General features: G+C 41.3%; 2 protein-coding genes across 10 annotated transcripts in view; both read right to left on the bottom strand.

Moving 5' to 3' along the window:
• Positions 1-19,154, bottom strand: part of LOC124387445 (C-C motif chemokine 23-like) — a 34,424-nt gene that overhangs the window by 5,461 nt on the left and 9,809 nt on the right. The gene's annotated exons all lie outside the window — the stretch shown is intronic.
• On the bottom strand, positions 507-9,920 carry LOC124387447 (C-C motif chemokine 13-like). 9 transcript variants are annotated; one of them, XM_046851818.1, is made up of 7 exons: positions 9,860-9,920; positions 8,231-9,791; positions 8,052-8,135; positions 7,786-7,956; positions 3,322-3,436; positions 2,970-3,191; positions 2,572-2,839 (listed from the first exon to the last, which is right to left on the bottom strand). In XM_046851818.1, the coding sequence occupies exons 3-7, from the start codon at positions 8,125-8,127 to the stop codon at positions 2,746-2,748; spliced, it is 678 nt and encodes a 225-aa protein (XP_046707774.1). In that variant the 5' UTR covers positions 8,128-8,135; positions 8,231-9,791; positions 9,860-9,920; the 3' UTR covers positions 2,572-2,745. The 9 variants fall into 9 exon arrangements, with proteins under 9 accessions (XP_046707781.1, XP_046707774.1, XP_046707780.1 ...); XM_046851824.1 differs by having other exon boundaries at positions 2,970-3,049; positions 3,124-3,191; positions 8,231-9,905; XM_046851817.1 differs by having other exon boundaries at positions 8,231-9,579; positions 9,656-9,905.

Here is a 19,154-nt window from a genome sequence, read left to right as displayed (position 1 = left end):
GTGTTCTAGAACTGAATCTTGCGGCACCCCATAATTTACTAGCATTAGCCTGGATAGCTCTCCATTTAAGTTTACGAAATGGTAACGATCAGACAGGTAGGATTTAAACCAGCTTAATGCCTGTCCCTGAATGCCGATGTAATTTTGTAAGCGATCCTGGAGGAGATCATGATCTATAGTGTCGAATGCAGCAGTAAGATCTAGTTAAACTAACAGCAAGATGAAGCCTTGGTCTAAAGCTAAAAACAGGTCATTAGTGATTTTAACTAGAGCAGTTTCTGTGCTATGATGGGGCCTAAAACCTGACTGAAACTCTTCAAAGATATTGTTCTCTTGCAGGTAGGAACATAACTGGGCAGCGACAATCTTTTCTAAAATCTTAGACATAAATGGGAGATTTGAAATGGGTCTGTAATTTAATAGCATGTTTGGATCCAGATTAGGTTTTAGGGCTTAATAACTGCTAACTTGAGAGATTTAGGGACGTGACCTAAAGATAGTGAGGAGTTAATAATATTGAGAGGAGGCTCACCAGCTGTACAACATATATAATGTTATTATAAAACATTATAACAGATGTCTTGAAACAGCCTGTATCACTTTATGCAGACTCTCTCTCTTACCTCTAATACAGTTTCCTGTACACTCATATATAATCATCAATAAACTGCTCTGTTTTACACAACTTACATCTGAGTGTCTTTAAGCGAGGTTTTCATACCTGAACTCTTTAAATACTAAGTCTTCGCTTTAAAGCTAAATTAAGCTAAATAAAGCTACATTTCTCAACAGTTACCAAACTAATCCGATCACAATGATCACAATGACCACCGATAACACAACAGTCAACATTACAACAACCCTCCCCAATTGTGTCTCTTCTTCTTCCTGAAATAGGAGCACCAGTCATGATGTCATCAATGTGGAGGCAGGATCAAGTCATAATAGGGCAGGCTGAAAACTCTGTTTGGGGAGTTGGACCTGCACACAACACACACACAAAACACAGACAAAGAGTTTTAAGGGTTTTAACATTCTGCTTGTTATTTTCTATGAGGGTGGAGAAATATGCTGAGCAGCAGCACTAAAGGCTTTTCTGCAGCTCAGGAGATTCTCATTCCATGCTATTTGAGATACTGGCAATTTAGTTTGATGTCATTTACCTTATAATTTCCAAGTGGTCTGTTTTAAGGTGCGCATATGATTATTATGCCACACATCTTTTTCTCTGTAATGATTTTAGTTTAATAGATACAGCAGAAATTTTGACTGGTGCCAAGCTGTTCTGTCTCAAGACTGAATTATAGAAAATGCAATACAGGAAGGAAATAGCTGTGTGTGAAAAAGGGTTGCCTCCCATACAGCGCCCAAATAAGAGGTTTTCTGTAATGAGGAACCATTCTTTTTTTGCGTTCAGCCAAAAGCCCAGCTCCTTCATGTGAGCGAGAACGACATCTCGAAGCCAGACCACTAACTGCTCTGATTGAGCTAATATCAACCAAACGTCAATATTATTTAAGAGCAGATGCCCTGAAGTCTCAGGGGAACCAGAGCCACATGCACACACTTCCTAATGGTGCGGGGTGAAAGGGAAAGACCAAACGGAAGGATACAATATTAGTACGCTTCGGCCCCAAATGCAAACCTCAGGAACTTCCTGTAAAAATGGAGAATGGATACATGAAAGTAAACCCATGGGAGAGTTGCATAAAGATGTCACTAATGAACCCTATAATATTTTGAGAGGAATGGCTTGTGGGAGGAACCATGCTCCTGCTTGAGGTCAATAGCACCATGCTCTCCCCATACCTAAAGCTGCCATCATATCCTCCTAGATTAATTTTCCATTTAAAAAAATAATGTTTTACTGCCATCTACTGGACTGGATCTTTGACAAAAATGTTAGTCTACTCCACTTCCTTCTAATGTTAAATGAACACTTTTTAAAATGGTTCAGTTCCTGTTTCTTTAAGACTTCTTCTCTCTGTGTGATAATAAATCCATTTATTAATTCACGTTCCACCATCATCTCCTCTGGTTCCTGAGACTGATCACATCCAAACTTTTTATGGATGTTCTTCCAGTCTCTAATGATCATTACATATACATCATTCCATTCAAGAAGAAAAAAAAAGTTTTGTAACCATGTTGCTTATGTGATTCTTCGTTCTGTCATATTTTATTACACTGATTGTGACTCCATGTGCTCATTGGAGCACAGTGGATAAGAAACTGGAGTTCTGGGTGAAAGGTTCTAATGTCCTTAACTTTTCAATTCTTGGTTGTAAATGTTACTGACCCTGAATAAAATTGTTTCTAAGAACTATGAATAAATGCTGTAAACTAAATCAGTATAAACTGCAGATTACAGAGAGAATGTTGGTGTGAAACTGGTTCTATAATCACTAGACTGGAGTTGATCAGAGAGTAATTCCATTAAAAGCTTCATGTTCTCTCAGTATAAATGCCCAGTTCCTGGAAGAAACCAGAGTTTGTGAGAGAACATCCCAGAACATCCCAACAATAGAAACAGTATTAAGAAGTGATTATTCAGAGAAACAAACCAAGAGGTCATGAGTTATAAATGTGCTTTAATTTGTGTAGAAGATGGAAATAAATCAGTGCCTGCAGTTACAGGTGTATTTTTAATAAAACATCATGAAAGTATGAAGTAACATCATAAAAATGAAGCATTCTGGAAAAAAGGTTGATTCATAGGGAGACATTTTTATGTAACTTCTGAGTCTATCCTGTTGACATATTTGTGATTTTCATGATCTTCTTCACCCAATCCACCTCAGGATCTACACATATCCGGTATCCCTTTTTTGTTGTAAGACTGCAGAAGAAAGACGATAAACATCAGGAGAGAACCAGAATCTGTGAATCTCCTCATTTAGATTATATTTTAAACCCTCTGAGAAAAAGTAAAATGATTACAAAAATTAAGTTAGAATGATAAATCGTACATGACTCCAGGAAGTGTGCAGTCGAATCTCGTTTTTGCCACAGAGACTATGTTCACTGCAGGAATTGGTCTTTGATGAAACTGAAAACAGCACAAAGCTGCTCCATTCACATCTGTGAGAGAAAATACTATCTTCTCTTTTATTTCAGACTTACTGATGATCTGCTTCACCCAATCCACCTCAGGATCTACACACATCCGTGATCCCTTTTTTGTTGTAAGACTGTAGGAGAAAGAAGATAAACATCAGGAGAGAACCAGAATCTGTGAATCTCCTCATTTAGATTATATTTTAAATCCTCTGTTAGAATTATAAAACAAATAAAAAATTAGATAGGAATCACAAATCATACATGACTCCAGGAAGTGTGCAGTCAGATCTTGTTTCTTCCACAGAGACGATGTACGCTGCAGCAATTGATGTTTTATGAAACTCAAAACAGCACAAACCCGCCGCTTCATTCACTCCTGTGACAGAACATTTCATTATCTTCTCTTTTATTTCAGAATAAAGGCTGGAGTTTAATTAAAGTCATGAGGTATTTTTAATGATCTACATCAGTCATCTAAGTGTTTTGTGAGTTTGGGTTATGAACACTGATTATTTTTACAACCTATTACTATTGATTGATACTTCTACAAATAACATTAATGTCAACAGCCTCAGGGTCCACACATATTGGATATCCTTGTTTTGTTGTAAGACTATAGAGAAAAGACATATTGTTTCTTTGAAAGCAACAATGATTTCTGCAGGAAAGTTTTTTTTGTGGAACTCAAAACAGCACAATTCTGCTCCAACACACACACATTTTTTTTAATGCTAATCTTCAGTAAGTTACAACAGAGTTAAATTTAGACATGGTAATAGGTTAATCGCTAATTTTATTTTATAATTAGATTAGATTCAAGATTAGAGTCAACTTTATTGTCATTACAAATGTACAAGTACAAGGCAATGAAATGCAGTTTGGGTCTAACCAGAGTCAATATCAGCAAGTGCAGGACATACAGTTTTTACATGATTTACATGAGTTAAATAGAATTAAATATAAGACTATAAACAGTAATTTACAGATGTATATGTACTATGAATAGACAGATGAGTATATAATGTGGTAGTGTGTCAGCGAGGGGCAGAGTTCAGTAAAGAGACAGCTCTAGGAAAAAAGCTATTCTTTAGTCTGCTGGTCCTGGTCCGGAGGCACCTGAAACGCCTGCCGGAGGCCAGAAGAGAGAACAGTCTATGGGCGGGATGAGTGGAGTCCTTAAGAATGCTGCAAGCTCGACGCAGACAGCATTTCTTTTGGATGTCCACAATGGCTGGGAGTGGAGTCCCTGTGATGCGCTGGGCCGTTTTTACCACCTGCTGCAGTACCTTGCGCTCCGCAACAGAGCAGCTCCCATACCAGACTGTGACACAGCTGGTCAGGATGCTTTCTACTGCGCAGCGGTAGAAGTTCACCAGGATATCCGAGGAAAGCTTTTTTTCCCAGAAAAAAAGAGGTCCTGGTGACCAGGCTGGAGGTGTTGATAGTCCAGGACAGGTCTGCCGAGATGTGGATCCCCAGGAACTTGAAACTGGAGACGCACTCAACAGCCATCCCATTGATGTGGGTGGTGTCGTGTGTGCCTCTTGACTCTTTCCTGAAGTCCACAATGAGCTCCTTTGCCTTGGCGGTGTTAAGGAGCAGGTTATTGTTGTGGCACCATGTGGCTAGGTGCTGGATCTCCTCCCTGTAGGCAGTCTCATCATTGTTGGTGATGAGACCGATCGCTGTAGTGTCATCTGCAAACTTGATGAAGGAGTTAGATCCATTCACAGGCCTGCAGTCGAAGGTGAAGAGGAAGTTGAGGAAGGGGCTCAGCACACTGCCCTGTTGTACACATGTTGATTGTGATGGTGTTGGAGCAGATAGAGCCAGATCGAGCCTGCTGGGGTCTGTTGGTCAGAAAGTCCATGATCCAGTTGCAGGTGGAGGTGTTAATGCCCAGATCTACAAGTTTGGCTATTAACTTGGATGGAATGATGTTATTGAATGCTGAGCTGAAGTCAACAGACAACATACGTGCGTAAGTGTTCTTATTGTCCAAGTGTGTGAGCACAGAGTGCAGTGGAAACTGCATCTTCTGTGCTCCTATTGCTGCAGTAGGCAAACTGGCGAGGGTCTAATGTGGATGGCAGAGAGTCCTTCAGGTGAGCCAGGACCAGTCGCTCAAAGCACTTTATGACAATGGGTGTCATTGCTACAGGGCGGTAGTCGTTCAGGCAAGTTGGGTTGGAGTGTTTTGGCACTGGCACAATGGAGGTGCATTTAAAGCAAGTGGGAACAGCTGCTTGGGCAAAAGACAGTTTGAAGATGTCAGTAAAGGCCCCAGCAAGCTGTTTAGCACATGCCCTGAGTATGCGCCCAGGGATGTTGTCTGGTCCAGCGGCTTTGTGTGCGCTGATCCGGCTCAGTGAATTGCAGACATCTATGGAGGAAAGTGTGATTGGAGAGTGATCAGCCGAGAGTTTGAGCTTTGTGGCAGTAATTTTATTGTCTCTCTCAAAGTGAGCATAAAAGTCGTTAAGCTCATTAAAGAAGAAGACATCAGTGGCAGTGGGGGTGGGGTGTGAGGATTTGTAAACACTGATGGACTAGATGCCTTGCCATATGCGTCGAGGGTCAGAGTTGGAGAAATGCTCCTCTATCTTTTGTTTGTAGCAGTGCTTGGCCTCTTTGATGCCCCTCTTCAGGTTAGCTCTGGATGTGCTGTAGGCCTGAGCGTCGCCTGACCTGAAGGCAGTAGTGCATGCCTTCAGCAGGAGGAGCACCTCCTTGTTCAACCATGGCTTCTGATTTGGGTATGTGATGATCTGTTTCTGAGTAGTAACACTGTCTATGGTGGAACTGACGTAATCCAGTACAGAGGAGGTGTAGCAGTCGATGTCTGTGTCACTGGTGGCCTGAGAAGCAAATGTACTTCTGTGTGTAAAAACCTTTCCTGAAGTGTGAAATCTGCCTCTGCGGGCCACACCTTGATGGTTCTCACTGATGGCTTCACCCGATTGATAAGGGGTGCATATTTGGGGTGAGGAACAAAGAAAGGTGATCTGACTGTCCCAGGTGGGGGAGGGGGGTCCCACCGTAAGCTCCAGCCATGTTTGTGTATACATAGTCTAATGTTTTGTTCCCTCTAGTGTGACATAAAACATGCTGGTGAAAATTTGGAAGCACTGTCTTTAAGTATGAATGATTAAAATCTCCCACAACAATAAACGAAGCGTCCGGGTGAACAGTCTGTTGTTTACTGATGGCCGCATAAAGTTCTTTCATAGCGACCTTGGCTTCAGCATCGGGGGGAATGTAAACTGCTGTAATAAATGGAAGAGAACTCCCACGGTAGATAAAATGGTCTGAATTTTTACCATTAGAAACTCCAGGTTAGCTGTACAATGACAACAATCCACTGCCTCTGGTCTTACAGGAGCTATCTAATGTCCTATCTAGTCTGTGTCGTCCCGCTAGCTTTTTAGCATGTTTCCGTGAAGATCATGACATTACAGTTCCGAAGTTTCATGCTGTGCGTGATGCTGAGTCGCATCTCTTCCATTTTGTTCACCATCGACCGAACATTGGCGAGGAAGATGCTGGGTAAAGAGAGCTTAGCTCTCTTAGCTTTCACTCCACCATGCTTCCCCCGCCTTTGTTTACAATCTCGACGCCGCCTGCGAGCACTTCCGCCCGGCCGGGTAGAGTGAGCTGCCTCGGGTGTTCTGGTGATCTCAGGAAGGAGATGAAGGTTATCGATATAAGTGTCGTAAAGTCGTAAACCAATATCCAAAAGCTCACGTCTGGTGTATGATGTAAAGGCACAGCTGTTCTGCACGAACAGACCCGAGATAAGCAACAGAAATACTGCAAAATTGCAGATTCTGGAAAGACCCTGAGCCTTGCGATGTACTCGCGCCGTCATCTTGGATCAAGGAAGGGTTCATAAATGGATTAATAAAGAAAGAAAGAAATCAAGGGTGACTCTATGACAAGTAAAAACTAATACACTGCCAGAGTCTTGCTGTTTTAGTAAAAAAAAAAAAAAAAAATATCAATGGTAAGGTCAGCACTGGACTGGGACAAAGAATCGGCCCTGGCATTTTGGCCCAGACCAGCCCACCACATACAATCACAAAAACAACCCCTCTTTTTTTTTTTTGCGCACTTTTCTGCCCCTCCATGAATATTTTTCTAATTTTATGCAAGAATTATTGAACATGGAGTTGATAATCATTTAGAAGCATTATATTTTAAATAACAATAATTACAAGTACAATAATAACGTAGATATGATCTCCAAACTGGGGGCACAAGCCAATCGGAGGAGGAAGGAGAGTGTGTGGTGTCTTTGGAGGGTTGAAGGGCAGATTGAAGATAAGAAAAAGTTTCCTCTTTGACTAAGAAAGGACAAAACTGCCACCCTCACCCCCACGCCCACCCAACCACCACTTCTACCATCTAAGTCAGAAACTCTTCATTCTACAACAATTTATACTGAAGGCATTAAGCAGACATCTTCACCCAGAGACATACAATACAGTGAAAGAACATAACATTTTACATTTAGACGTCAGAGGAGCTAAGTGAAAAGTTAGAACTTAAGTTACTCCAATGACCAGTCTAATTCCTTACTCATTGAGCTATCACTGCCCATATGGCATTCCTCTGAACCCAGTTACCTACATTTAGTTTTATTAATGTACGGAAAATTTAGAGAAGGAAAATAGGGAGCATCTAACCCAAAGGTAGAAGTGTTTATTGTAGTCACATATCACATACCTGAACCTCTATGTGTTTGTAGAGTGTGTAGATGTTCTGTTTGATCCTGTTGATCTGGATTTGTTGTAGCTAAAATAGAGAAGGTTGTCAAGATTTCTTGACTTTGCACTGTTGAGGAATCCATGTATACAGGTGTATCCGTGTTTAAACAAAAATCGTCCATGAGTTCATCTATAATTAAAAAAAAGTAAATTAATAATAATAATAATAATTTCATTCTGTGTGGTAAAATAGAAAAATATGTGAGCAGCTTTTGTTGAACTTACCATCACATTCTGCATAGTAATGAAAGCAGGTGATCACCAGTAGAACCAGCAGAACCGATTGACTAGTGGAGAACATTGCTGATGCTGATAGTGGAAAATGACTGAGTAAATGAAAGTAAGAGGTCTGCTGAGTAAATAAAGCCACTGGTTTCACAGGAAACTCGTATGTAACTTTTTACCATAGCAAAATCAGCTCAGAGGATCTGGTACCAAGAACAAGCTGTAGCAGAAAACACTGTGCAACCCACAAGAACTGCAAAGAAACTGCATATACACAAATCCACAAACTAAACCTTGCTATTAGTTCCTTTAAAAAACCTTCATCATTGATGTGATCTTTTAGGGTCACCTACGTAACATCACATTGTGTTTTCTTTCCAACCTGAGAAGATTGCTGGAGATGAAGAGGAAGTCTCCTGCAACACTTCCTTTAAAAGCAGAGAGGGTGGTGTCTACTGCAAAGCTTCAACCAGAACTTCAGTATGACCTGACCTTTGCCTACCATACTTCTAACTTTCATTCTTGCTTTGGTTGTTTACATTCAAAACCTGCCAATTTGCTCGATTGTTCTTACCTGATTTCCTTACCTAATACTTTGCAGAATGTTTATCTGTGTTGCGCTTCTAACAATGAACATTGTCTCAGATCAGCTTTACACAGATAATGTGGAGATAAAAATGAATAAGTTTGTTCTTTATAAGTGTAAGTTTGTCCCTGATGAACAAGCTGGTGGAGACTGTGGTAAAGGAAAAACTCCCTTAGATGGAATAAGGAAGAAACCTTGTCTACTATTAATAATGATTAAACCTGGCCTAAGCCGCACTTTTTAACTTGCACATGCAAGTGTGGCGGGACGTTAATTAGACAGAAACTATAACTCAGCTGACTACGCCACCCTGTTAACAGGGAACACTATTATAGATTAATCATCTACAAAAGACACAGGTACGTGGTTTCAATAAACAGAGGCAAGAGACGTGGATACCAAAGATACAAAAAAATGTTTTATTTCACAATAAATATGGGTATTACTTTTAAAACATGACTATGGGCTGGAATAAAATAGGCATAAAAACAAAAAGGAAACCGAGGCTTACCTAAAGCAGGTAAACTAGCTTAATGAGTATGCGGCTACTATATCGCCAGGAGCATAACGCCAAGTGCACAAAACGCACCACACACACACACTCACACAAACACGGTAAGACCAAGCGTGAACACACTGCACCCTGTGATAGAGTCCCACCACTGCACGCGAAGGCCAACTAGGTGTCTGCCTGAAGCCTCGGTTCCTAAACAAACAAAGTAAAGTAAAACAAAAGCAAGAAACAAAAGCATAAACAGAGCAAACAAGCATAAAGCTAGCAAAGCAAACAAAGCAAGCAAAAGCTAGCAAAGCAGACAAAGTTAAGTAAAACAAAAAGCATACAAAGTTAAATAAAGCAAAGCAGAGTAAAAACAAAGCAGCAGCATCAAAGTACGTTGCCCCGCAGGCCGCGCTGAATGACTCCTCTTAAAACTATTCCACCTAAAAAAAGGATTAAGTAGAACATTTATTCATCCCACCAAACACCACAAACCTCAGCAGAGATAGCTACACATACCTTAATATTGTCGTTTCGACCACAAGTCCAGCCACACAGGCAAATGGACATCAAACCGGCAAGAAGGCACGGGATTACGGCGGGTTCATGTTTAAAAGCAGTCGCCGAGCCACATGGAACGATTACACGTTGGAAACTATAATTCAAATAACGCTAGTTACCACAAACACACACGTTGATACACACTTGCTAGCAAGCACATACCTGTGAGACAGGAAGAGTCTAAACCAGGAAGGGGCGGGCCTCGGGCAATGACATACAAGCGGTGATCACACAACATGGTGCATTAAAAGTCCCCTTTTATATAGTCTTGCATGTATCTGATTGGACAACTGATGCTTTCATGACAATTTAAAGGGACACCCACAGTTCGTCCCACTACACATGTTTCTCTGCAAGATGAGTCATTGAGTGTCTTTAGCTCAGGTGTTTAACAATGCTGGCTGCAGATGTCTTTAGACAGCCTGTATCACTTTATGCAGACTCTCTCTCTTACCTCTAATACAATTTCCTGTATACTCATTTATAATTTAAGCGAGGTTTTCATACCTGAAATCCTTTAATAATAAGTCTTTGATTTAAAGCTAAAGCTAAATAAAGCTACATTTCTCAACAGTTACCAAACTAAGCCAATCACAACGATCACAATGATCACCACTAACACAACGATCACCAATAACACAACATTCACCACTACAACAACCCTCCCCAGTTGTGTCTCTTCTTCTTCCTTAAAAAGGAGCACCATTTATGATGTCATCAATGTGGAGGCGGGATCATGCTATTTGAAAAACTGGCAATTTAGTTTGATATCATTTACGTTCTAATTTCTGAGTGGTCTGTTTTAAGGTGACTGGTGCCAAGCACTTCTGTCACAAGAATGCATTGGAGAAAATGCAATGCGGGAAGGAGATAGCTGCATGAAAAAGGCTCGACTCCCATATGATGCCAAAATAAGTGGTTCTCTGTAATAGGGAGCCAAAAGCCCAGCTCCTTCATGTGAGCAAAAACGACATCCCTGATGCCAGACGCTAACTGCTCTAATTTACCTAATATCAATCAATATTGTTCAAGAGCAGATGCCCTGAAGTCTCAGGGGAACCAGAGCCACATCCACACACTTTCTGATGGTGCGGGGTGAAAGGGCAAGACCAAACGGAAGGATCCAATATTAGTACGCTTTGGCCCCAAAAGCGATCCTCAGGAACTTCCTGTAAAAAGGGAGAATGGATACATGAAAGTATCTATCCTTCAGACCTCGGATCATATCTGAAACACGCACTGCTTGAGGGTCAGCATCATGAATCTGAGTCTCATAGGTTCAGTTCAGCTGACATCGATCTAAGATAGTATGCAACCCACAGACCTTTATGGGAACTATAAAGTACCGGATGTAGAACCCGGACTCTCTGTCTGATGGAGGGACCACCTTGATGGCCTCCTTCCCCAGTAGATAGATAGATACAACTTTATTGTCATTGCATAGTTCAGGTACACAGCAACAAAATGCAGCTTGGCATCTATCAGAAGTGCAAAATGTAGCAATCGTGCAAAAGTGCAGATAAATATCTAGCATATTTACAGCAAGTGGTATATATAAAAGCATATACAGTGATTAAAGATAAAGGCTATTACAGGGCAGAGATGTGTGGATATACAGGAGTACAGTGAATAAATATAAAGGTTCAGAAATGTTTCTAAGGCTATGGCATTGAAGAGGAATGTGCAGAATGTGAAAGGTTACAAGATCACAAGATTATGGCAGTTAGCAAGCTGAATAAACAGTCTACTATATATATATATATATATATATATATATATATATATATACACACACACACACACACACACACACACACACACACACACACACGTTATATACACATGAATGTAAAATGTTGGGCAGAATGTACAGTAATGATATAAAGATACATATAGATAAAAATAGTGCAGATGTAATGAGGAGTAAAAAATATATACTATGTAGTATGTACATGTATAGTACAGAGGTTATATACAGTGTTTTGTTTTGTATTTGTTTTGTAGTGATTTTGCGGTGTAGTGTAGAGTTCAGTAGTGTGATGGTGGATGGAAAAAAGCTTACCCTGAACCTGCTGGTTCTGGTGCGTACGTTCCTGTATCTCCTTCTTGATGGAAGGAGGTTAAACAGTTTATGACTGGGATGTAAAGAGTCCTTGATAATGTTGTGAGCTCTGCGCAGACATCTGCTGTGGTAAAGGTGTTCAATGGCAGGTAGTTGGGTGCCAGTGATGCGTTGGCATGGCTTTACGTTCACACACAGTGGAGCCTCCGTACCATAGGGTGATGGAGTCACCCCATAGGGTGATGGAGTGATGGTCAGGATGCTCTCAATGATGTAGCGGTAGAAACTCGTTAAATACCCAGGGACAGATGAGATTTCTTGAGACTTCTCAAGAAGTACATGCATTGTTGTGCTTTTTTTTACCAGAGCTGAAGTGTTCTGCTGCCAGAACAGATCCTCGGAGATGTAAACTCCCAGGAACTTAAAGTTGGAGACTTGCTCTCCCTCAGTTCCATTTATGTTGACTGGTAGATGTCTCCTGCTGTTGGATTTCCGAAAGTCCACAATGAGCTCTTTGGTCTTTGTGGCGTTGAGAGTCAGGTTGTTGGTGGCACACCATGCTGTCAGATTATGGATCTCTTCCCTGTAGGCCGATTCGTCGTTGTTGTCGATCTGGCCGACTACAGTGGTGTCATCTGCATACTTGTTGAAGATGTTGTAGTTATACAGAGGAGCACAATCGTGGGTGAACAGGGAGTAGAGTAGTGGGCTCAGAACACAGCCCTGCGGGATACCAGTGTTCAGAATGAGGGTTAAGTATACCTGGTTTCCCAACCTGACAGATTGAGGTCTGTTGGTGAGAAAGTCCAGAATCCATCTACAAGTTGAGGTACAGATACCCAGTACACTGAGCATAGTGATCGGTACAGTGGTGAGGACTGTACTGAACGCAGAGCTAAAGTCAATGAACAGCATTCTGAGTAGAGTGTCTACTTCTTGTTCTATGACCAGAGCCTACTCGGGCCCCACCAAGGTGGGACACATCCCGCCGTACTAGGGCGGGCGAGACCCGAACTTAATTGTGTAGCCTCTGTCTACAGTATAGGACCCACAGGACCCACTAAGACATGTCGGGCAGAGCTTTCCAGGCTGCCAAGTAGTCCGCTAAAGGTATCAGTCTCTCGAGACTGACCTTTAGTATGCCTAGAGCTGACGCTATGCCCTGATGCATCTCTAGGAGGAGGCTGCGAGTTCTCCAAGTCTCCCCCGATTTCGTGCGGAATTCAAGTGTGCTCCCTGGAGCTGGCAATGCCCTGAAGCACCGAGCATGGCAGGGTTAACAGACTAGGTCCCTGGGTGTGCTGGGGTGTGTGCCGCTGTGTTGTGGGCACCATGTAATGAAGTGCAACATGCCCTTCCCCAGCAGGGTCCCCAGAATTTCCTATGCCAGGACTTTTTGGCTGAAGCCCTCTTATTGAAAATGACAGTCCTCAGATCTCTCGGGACTTCAGCTCTGTTTCTATAGCTCCGAATGACAGGAGGTTCTGGGTTGTGGTTGCCTAATATAACTGTAGCACAGTCATAGTGAGCAAACATGCAGCGGCTTAAGCCGCTGAGGCGTACGCTTATCCACCAGCACCGACGTATTATGCAGGGGCTTGGTCGACAATTTCGTGGCCTTAAGGGATGATGCCACCCCAGGGGAGAGATAGCTGGCCAGCGTCTGCTCAACCCTGGGCATCGACCCACGTTCTTTTAGACCTATGACGTTGGAGTACAACGTTGGAGTACAATGTCACCTTGGGGCTAAAGCGGTGGGCTGAGTATAGTTTTACAAGGACCTGGACACCTCATGATTTCGAAGCCGAGACCTGGCAGAAGAGGCAGGAGAAAGGTACAAGTTCATCTCGAGGCCTCTGCGAGGTCCATTTGCAAGCCCCAGGAACTAGGGTATCGCTCCGCCTTGGCAAGAGTTGGGTCAGAACCGCCGGGAGCAGGGGCACCCTCCTCGATATATGCCCACCAGGAGCAGAGATTCCCCATTCCACAATGTGCTTAGTCTTCTTAGAAGCTTTATTTTTTTTTCTATTTGACAAACTATTGACAAACAATGACGGATTACACACGTGATTCAGAGCGTGGACAATGCACAAGTGTTTTTACACTTTGGGAATTCCCTGAAAGGGAATTGGAAACATCCAATGCTGGACCGTTGAGCTAGTTCTGTATATAATTCTGTTCCTAAAAAGGCCATGTGTAAATTGTATAAACTAAATCAGTATAGATTGCAAAATTATTTATTTATTAGAAATCATTTAGTATAAACACAGTTATTGTCTGAACAGATAATGTACTATGATGTACTATCATGGTGTGGATGGAAAGAGAAATGGTGTATGGGTGACCCTGAAAGAAGAGTACAGTAAGAGTGTAGTGGAGGTGAAGAAAGTTTCTGATAGGGTGATGAACGTGAAGCTGGAAGTTGAAGGGATGATGATAAATGTCATCAGTGCCTATGCTCCACAAGTTGGCTGTGAGATGGAGGAAAAGGAAAGATTCTGGAGTGAATTAGATGACGTGGTAGATGGTGTACCTAGGAAAGAACGATTGGTGATTGGGGCAGACTTTAATGGGCATGTAGGTGAAGGGAACAGAGGTGATGAGGAGGTGATGGTAGGTATGGTTTTATGGAGATTTTGCTAAAAGGATGTGTAGCTCCCCTGCCCTACTTAGTTGTGTCAAGTCTAAGCTCTTTAGGGTGGGGCGACGGGTTCATTAACTTGGGGTCTCTCGACTATAGAAATTAGAATACTCTGATACCTAAACTCTAAAATACACAATAAAGAAAGTCGTAAAAACAGTTTTGTATTTATTTCTTTTTTTGCTATATAAAATAGATTGCAATATGAATCAGAGAATATATATATTTATTTATTTAAGTAATTAGGTTGACATTTGTATAATATATAGGTAGGAATAACAATAGTTAATAGGTATTATAACCAAATAAATTACTGTCCAATCCACTTACTGAATAAACAATGTAAACAATTCAAATATTGTACAACACTTAAATACCCAGCAATGAATATGTTCAGCAATGAATAAACTGTAAAACAACACTTACATTACACAAAAGTATAAATCTCAACATAAAATATTAGTGGGCCCACTCACACAATCAAACACTCACTCACACAAACTTTAGCGAATACAAGGGGTTTCCTAACTCTTTCGCCGCCATTGACGAATTAAAGGGATACACACTAATTTTCAGATCACATAAAAAATGTTAATCTCTTTAAACACAACACAGTGTAATGAATAGTATACTTAAACCTTATTATAAATCAAACCTTTTTAACCACAAATATCTGAATAGGGGCAGTTATTTAAAATAAGCTTTTAAATAAGTATGACTGTAGCTTTTATATGCACATATGTTCAATAAAAGAAACCTAACAAGTAAGAGGGTTACAGATGAAAATGGCAGTGGTGAACACGTATTTTAAGAAGAAGGATGATCATAAGGTGACCTATAAAAGTGGAGGAAGGTGCACACAGATGGACTATGTTCTATGTCGGAGATGCAACATGAAAGAGATTGAAGACTGTAAGGTGTTGGCAGTGGCCAGTGTAGCTAGACAGCATCGGATGGTGGTCTGTAGGATGGTTTTGGAGGTGAAGAAGAAGAGGAGAGTGAGGACTAAAAGAAGAATAATATGGTGGAAGCTGAAGGAGGAAGAGTGTAGTGTGAGGTTCAGGGAAGAGGTCAGACAGGAGCTCAGTGGTGGTGAAGAGGTGTTGGATGATTGGGTAACTACTGCAGGAGTGATGAGGGAGGCAGCAAGAAAAGTGCTTGGTGTGACATCTGGAAATAGAAAGGAAGACAAAGAGATGGGGTGGTGGAATGAGGTAGTGCTGGAGAGCATAAGGAGAAAGAGGTTGGAAAAACAGAATTGGGATCGATGAGAAGAGTGATGAGAAAAATAGGCAGGAGTACAAGAAGATGCGGCAGCAGGTAAAGCGGGATGTGGCGAAAGCCAGGGAAAAGGCATATGAGGAGCTGTATAAGAGGTTGGACGCTAAGGAAGGAGAAAAAGATTTGTACCGATTGGCCAGGCAGAGGAACCGAGCTGGGAAGGATGTGCTGCCAGTAAGAGCAATAAAGGATGGAGATGGAAATGTGTTGACTAGTGAGGAGAGTGGAGGGAGTATTTTGAGCAGCTGATGAATGAGGAAAATCAGAGAGAGAGAAGGTTGGATGATGTGGAGTTGGTGAAGCAGGAAGTGGATAGGATCAGTAAGGAGGAAGTGAGAGCAGCGATTAAGAGGATGAACAGTGGAAAGTCGGGTGGACCAGATGACATACCGGTAGAAGCATGGAGCTGTTTAGGAGAGATGGCAGTGGAGTTTTTAACCAGATTGTTTAACAAGATTCTGGAAGGTGAGAAGATGCCTGAGGAATGGAGAAGGAGTGTGCTGGTACCGATCTTTAAGCATAAGGGAAATGTGCAGACCTGCAGTAAGAAGTATAGAGGAGAACAGAAGGAATTGCATTGTGTATTTGTGGATTTAGAGAAAGCGTATGACAGGGAGGAGAGAGGAGTTGTGGTATTGTATGAGGAAGTCTGGTGTGTCAGAGAGGTATGTGAGGGTGGTGTAGGACATGTATGAGGACAGTGTGACAGCAGTGAAGTGTGCAGTAGGAACGACAGACTGGTTCAAGGTGAAGGTTGGACTGCATCAAGGATCGGCCCTGAGCCCTTTCCTGTTTGCAGTGGTAATGGACAGGTTGACGGACGAGGTCAGACAGGAGTCTCCCTGGACTATGATGTTTACGGATGATATTGTTATTTGTGGTGAGAGTAGGGAGCAGGTGGAGAAGATCCTGGAGAGGTGGAGGTACATGCTGGAGATAAAGGGACCCCAGGTACCTGAACTCCTCCACCTTCTCCACCTCTTCTCCCTGCAACCGCACCATTCCACTGCCCTCCATCTCATTCACACACATGTACTCTGTCTTACTCCTTCTGACCTTCATAACCACCACAATCCTCATTATAACCCTTAAAACCATTACAATTCCCATTATAACCCTTAAAACAATACAATTCCCATAATAACCCTTAAAACCATTACAATTCCCATTATACCCCCATACCATTCCCATTATAACCCTTAAAACCAATACAATTCTATAATAACCCTTAAAACAATACAATTCCCATAATAACCCTTAAAACCATTACAATTCCCATTATAACCCTTAAAACAATACAATTCCCATAATAACCCTTAAAACCATTACAATTCCCATTATACCCCCATACTATTCCCATTATAACCCTTAAAACCAATACAATTCCCATAATAACACTTAAAACCATTACAATTCCCATAATAACCTTTAAAACCATTACAATTCCCATTATAACCCTTAAACCATTACAATTCCTATTATAACCTTTAACATTTTTCCATTCCCATTATAACCCATACCATTAAAATTCCTATTACAGCCCTTAAACCATTACAATTCCCATTATAACTATTCAAGCCATTACAATTCCCATTATAACTCTTAAAACCATTACAATTCCCATTATAACCCTATTCTAAATTCTAAAATTTAAAACCATCACAATTTGAATAATGTAGCTGAAGGAATGCTACCTGAGGTAAAGTAACTTACCCCCTCAATCTTTACCAGTCGCTGAAATATGTACAAATCCCTTAGTAATTCATGAGGTAAATTTCAGTAATGTTCACTAGACCCTATTAGATATGAAGTGGAGATCCAGTGAAGATCCAGTGGAGATCCAGTCAGGACCTGGTAACCCACACCGAGCAGCTCAGAGAACCAGTTTCACCTAAACTTACCTTAGGATTTAAACATTTATCCTCCTCAGATATTTCACTACTATAATTATCACTATTAATCGTGTAGAGAAATCTTTTACTGTATATAAACTATATTTAGAGTACATGTAGAGATGGGTGTACATTTTATTTAACAGTAGGGGGGGACAATAAATCTAAAATTTATCATGAGCAATTTTTAAAGGGGTTCAATGACAAAGCAAAACAAGGAATTAAAAAAAAGTTTACATTTTTATTTAAAATTAATTAAGACACTTAAGAACAGAATAGAAATTGATTAGGGGGGTCAGATCAGACGTAGCACAGTGCTCATTTAGTAATGCACAGCTAAACAATATGCTAATTGTGGCTGTTAATGTTAAAATCATGCCAAGTCGTCCCAAATAAAACACTGCATGGGAAACGGCTTTGGTGTGTTAGTGTCAGTGCACTATGCTACAAGCTATTGTAAACAAGCTAATGTTCACTAGATAAGTCATATTTTAATCACTAATATAGCAGATTAATGGAAAATTACATCGCTAGTCAGCATTTTTGCCGCAACTAATTTATAAATGAGTCTGCATCAACTACATTAAAGAGAATCGCTTTATTTAAAGTGAATAAAATCTGCTAGTTAATTGAGTTGAACATTAATTGAGCTGCAGACACACACCTGACTCGTGTTTATAGAGTAGGTGGGATGAACTGGGAAAGCAGGCAGTAGGTCAAACCACTGTGAGGAAGGGGAGGGGGGGGAACTCAACTGTTTCTAAATGCAGTTTTTGCATGTTTTTTTTTTTCTACTTGCACATTATTTAGGTACATACATATATTTTTCACAATAGAGAGTGCAACATTTTTCAAATAATTTTTGTCCCCTCCGTCCCCCCCGGGAATTACACCCATGCATGTAGATCTCAGAGGTCCCCTGGTGGTCTAGTGGTTAAGAGGCAGCGCTCTCACCGCTGCGGCCTGGGTTCGATCCCCGGTCAGGGAACCAACCCCAGCCATTAGGGTTGCACAAGCCTTAGTGCTGGTCCCAAAAAAATGGGGAGGGTTGCGTTAGGAAGGGCATCCAGCATAAAAACGTGCCAAATCAAACATGCGGATGGTCCGCTGTGGTGACCCCTAATGGGAGAAGCCGAAAGAAAGATCATGTAGAGATCTCGGAGGTCCAAGCTCTTCATCGAGTTGAGATGATTTCACAAGTGTATGGTGTTTTACTGCCATCTACTGGCCTGGGTTTTAGGTAAAATGTTAAAGATCTACTCCACTTCCTTCTAATGTTCATGAAAACTGTTTAAAATGCTCCAGTTCCTGTTTCTCTGAGGCTTCTTCGCTCTGTGTGATACTAAATCAATTTATTAATACATGTTCCACCACCATCTCCTCTTTTAGATCATTCAAGAAGAAAATCACATTTTATTTTCTCATTGCTTTACCATGATGTTATTTTTGGGTCTTTCATAATACCTTACACATGTTGTAGATGTTGTGATGGTGGGAACACACTGGTTAATGTGAGTGAAAGGAGCAGTCAATTAGCTTTTGAGAGAAAGGTTCTACTGCTGGACCCTTGAGCAGGATCAG

This window comes from Silurus meridionalis, chromosome 6, assembly GCF_014805685.1.
Source record: "Silurus meridionalis isolate SWU-2019-XX chromosome 6, ASM1480568v1, whole genome shotgun sequence".
NCBI classification, from domain to species: domain Eukaryota; kingdom Metazoa; phylum Chordata; class Actinopteri; order Siluriformes; family Siluridae; genus Silurus; species Silurus meridionalis.
The sequence above is the reverse complement of the archived record's forward strand: the minus strand, read 5'-3'. Positions and strand labels throughout refer to the sequence as shown.

What these genes read in the sequence shown, in the direction of transcription:
- LOC124387447 (XM_046851818.1), bottom strand. Translation starts at nt 8,127, where the DNA reads ATGTTCTCCACTAGTCAATCGGTTCTGCTGGTTCTACTGGTGATCACC. An exon ending in TGCACACTTCCTGGAGTCAT is followed by an intron (nt 3,192 to 3,321) that starts GTATGATTTGTG and finishes TTTCTCCTACAG; the next exon opens with TCTTACAACAAAAAAGGGAT. An exon ending in TGCACACTTCCTGGAGTCAT is followed by an intron (nt 2,840 to 2,969) that starts GTACGATTTATC and finishes TTTCTTCTGCAG; the next exon opens with TCTTACAACAAAAAAGGGAT.